This window comes from Cynara cardunculus, unplaced genomic scaffold (genome assembly GCF_001531365.2).
Source record: "Cynara cardunculus var. scolymus isolate 2C unplaced genomic scaffold, CcrdV1 Un_Scaffold_4955, whole genome shotgun sequence".
Lineage (NCBI taxonomy): Eukaryota > Viridiplantae > Streptophyta > Magnoliopsida > Asterales > Asteraceae > Cynara > Cynara cardunculus.
The window spans coordinates 7301-11064 of NW_020202161.1; the positions used below are offsets into that span (position 1 = coordinate 7301).

General features: G+C 36.3%; 1 protein-coding gene across 1 annotated transcript; it reads left to right on the top strand.

Moving 5' to 3' along the window:
* The first annotated feature begins 159 nt into the window (after positions 1-159).
* LOC112504234 (disease resistance-like protein DSC1) lies at positions 160-3107 on the top strand. Its single transcript, XM_025108168.1, has 3 exons — positions 160-1101; positions 1188-1523; positions 1614-3107. Exons 1-3 carry the CDS (start codon positions 160-162, stop codon positions 3105-3107), a joined length of 2772 nt encoding a protein of 923 aa, XP_024963936.1.
* Positions 3108-3764: the final 657 nt, after the last annotated feature.

Sequence of the window (3764 nt, forward strand, 5' to 3'; positions counted from 1 at the left end):
GTCAACAGGTTTGAGTCCAAATTCATTGATAGCATCTCCAAAGAAATCCTAAAAGCATTATCTCATGAACCTTTGCATGTCGGCCAGAACCTTGTAGGGGTGGATGCCCGTATAAAGAAAATGAACTTGTCACGGTTTGTTCACTCAAACAAGGTTAACATGATTGGAATATGTGGTATTGGTGGAATAGGAAAGACCACTCTTGCCAAAGCCATTTATAACCTCATGTATATCCACTTTGAGAAATGTAGCTTTTTGGATGATGTCCAAGGAGCCACAAAACAACATGGACTAACTCATGTCCTAATGCAACTTATCAACGACATCATGAAAACAACAGATGTGAGGATAACCAGCATTGGTCAAGGAATTATGGTAATGAAACAGAGGATGGCATCTAGACGGATCCTACTTGTTGTAGATGATGTAGATCATCGTGATCAGTTAGAAGCGTTATCAGGTTCATGTGATTGGTTTTCCCCAGGAAGTTTGATTATTTTCACTAGTAAAGACAAGCAATTGCTAAGGTCTCATGAAGTGGATGACATCTATGACATGGAGTTTCTCGATGATTTTGAATCTCTTGAGCTGTTTAGTTTGTATGCTTTTCATAAAGAACATCCTACTGAAGACCTTAAAGAACTTGCTTTGCAAGTTGTGCAGTATGTGAAAGGTCACCCCCTTGCTCTCAAGGTCTTGGGATCTTTTCTTTACGGAAAAACTGTGAAGGAGTGGAAAAGCGAATTGGACAGGCTCCAAGTATATCCTAATGAAGAGATACAACGGGTGCTTCGATTAAGTTTCGATGCGTTAAGCCCTCAACAAAAAAACATCTTCCTTGATATTGCATCTTCATTCATTGGTGAAAATAAAGATGATGCAGCAACTATACTAGATGGTTGTAATTATCACACATATACAAATATCAAAGTTCTAGTTGACAAGTCATTACTTGTCGTTTCTCGCAATGATTTGCTTGAAATGCATGACTTAATCCAAAAAATGGCAAGGGAAATTGTACGCGAAGAGTCCAACACCCCTGGGAAGCGAAGCAGGTTGTGGATTTCATCAGAGGTTTATGATGTATTGAATGAAAATGAGGTAAGAAGTGTCATATGATTATTTTTGGTATACATCACTCTTTTCGATCTAAATTTATGTTCCATATTCTTTTTAATTGGATCTAGGGAACAGAAGCGGTTGAAGTCCTTCACCTTCTGGTTAATGAATATTGTCTGAAGGTTCACATTGATGGTAAAGCTTTTGCACAAATGAAGAATTTGCGGATCCTAAAAATATGTGATGAAGAACTCAGACACCGTCGACATGCATCTGATTGGAAGTTGTGGAAGGAATCTGAGGTAAATTACGATGGGAAGTTGAAATTTTTATCAAATAAGTTAAGGTTACTTTATTGGCATGGATTCCCTTTCAAGTGCTTCCCTTCAGATTTCTATCCAGAAAACATTGTTGTCATCGACTTGTCTTACAGCCACATCAAAAATCTTTGGACATCGCCTAAGGTACTTATTTTGCTTTGTATATGCATTCCTCCTATGTTTTTAATAGCTGGAGATCTAATTAAGTGTTTTCCTGTTTGTCCTTGATTTTAGTGTTTTGAAAGGCTGAAAATGATGAAGCTAAGGCATTGTCGTAACCTAACAAGTACCCCCAATTTCACAAGGATCACAAATCTCGAAGAACTCATTCTTGAAGGTTGTGTGAATTTGGTTAAAGTCCACCCATCCCTTGGGATGCTCAAGAAGCTTCTTGTTCTAAATATGAAAAACTGCAAATGTTTTTGGAGATTCCCTTGCAAAGTCGAAATGGATTCTCTTGAAGTTGTGAATCTCTCGGGTTGCTCAAAACTGGACAAGCTTCCTAAATTATTTGCGACAAACCAAACTTTGAAAGAGATTTGTATCGATGGTACCGCTATAACGGAAATTCCTTCTTTTGTATTCTCTCAAAACAACCTTCAAGTATTGGAATTTGGTCGACATGAGAAGAGGATCCGGTCTAGATGGTGGGGGTCAATTTCTCAACCTTCATGGTTCCCAAGTAAGATGCAACATCCCCAAAGTCTGGTAATGCCTTCATTGGCACATTTGCTTTACTTACGAAAATTAAAGCTTTGCTACTGCAATATAGTGGAAGTGCCTGATAGCATTGGAGGCTTATCATGTCTAAAATATCTATACTTGGATGGGAACAACTTTACTAGTTTACCTGGAAGTTTGAGTCAACTTTATCATCTTCATAAACTTCAACTTTTTGGTTGCAAGAAGCTGGAAATGCTTCCAGAACTTCCACCTAACCTTAATATTCTTTTCGCACCTTATTGCACCTCCTTGTATCAACATCCACCTAGCGATTTTAATATTCAATCATCCTTTGCCATGTTTTTTAAAGGTTGTCCAAAATCGTTTAGGAATGTTAGTATTGAAAGCGCGGTTTGTATGTGTCAGCCTCCACTTGATCTTAACTCATCTATAACCTCCCATAGTTGTAGAAACCAAATTTCTTTTCTTCAATTTATGGAGTTCCCGAGTAACATACGTGAAATCTTCGGTGGACAAGACATTTACCATTTGGATATAAAATATCATGGAAATAGAATTCCACAATGGTTTACAGATACAAGAATGGGAAATCACTTCCAGTATGATTTGCCTCCAAATTTCTGCTACAACAAGTTGAGGGGATTTGGATTTTGTGTTGTTTTGACGCTGAAAAAGTATTTTCATGATCACTTCAAATACAACAATATACCAAACTATCATGTGGACAACTTTGATGGGACTTCTTTGGTTGACCACTATCCATTTGTATATCCTTCCACTGAAATCTCTAAGTCAAATATCATATGGTTTTGTTTTCAGAGTTGGATTTCTAGTGGATGGCATGAGGCAAAGAATTTTGTTACTTTTTCATTTGAACACGGTGATGATGTTGAGGTAAAAGAATGTGGTTTTAGACTTGTTTTTGATGAAGATATAGAAGAAAAGACGAATTTCAGTCTCATTCAGGAGCTCCCGACTCCAACACAAAAAGGAGGTGCCATCGAAATGTGGAGGAATAATCGACGTTTCTATTTGTCGTCGTAGGTAGTCTGATTAACAAGGATGTATTGTCGTGATGCATATGTCAAAGCTTGGATGTCATTGATTGTAACATAATTTTGTCATTTTTCCCTCACAATTGTAATTTGTATTCAGTATCATAACTATATAATGAAAGTTGTCTTTGATTTATATTCATAATTTGTTTCAATTAACTCTTAATTTTTTTCCAAATATCTTTCAATTAATTTTCAACATGTTTGTTTAAATCATGTAACATTATAATCTAACTTATCAACTAGTTTTTGCCAAATATGACTCATTCATCAGTTACTTTATTAGCAACAGTTTGTTTTTCGGCTAGTTTATATGTAACGCCCCCATTCCAAAAGAAGGGGGAGTTACTTCAAACATAATGTAACAAGTATATAAAACCTCCAAAATAAAGTATCCAATAGAATTAATACTCCAACAAAAATGATTTCAAATGTCTCCAAATAATTCAACTAAAACCAAACATAGTCTTGAAAAAAAAACGCTAGTCTAATTACAAATGAAAGAAAATCAAATACTAGCACAAACATCAATAAACCTCTTATAACCTCTTGCAATTGAACCTCGTATACTCTCCTTCCCGAAATCTTAGCAACCCCCTTTAATTACCTGCCGTGAGGAAGAAAACGAAACACGGTTGAGCCAAAA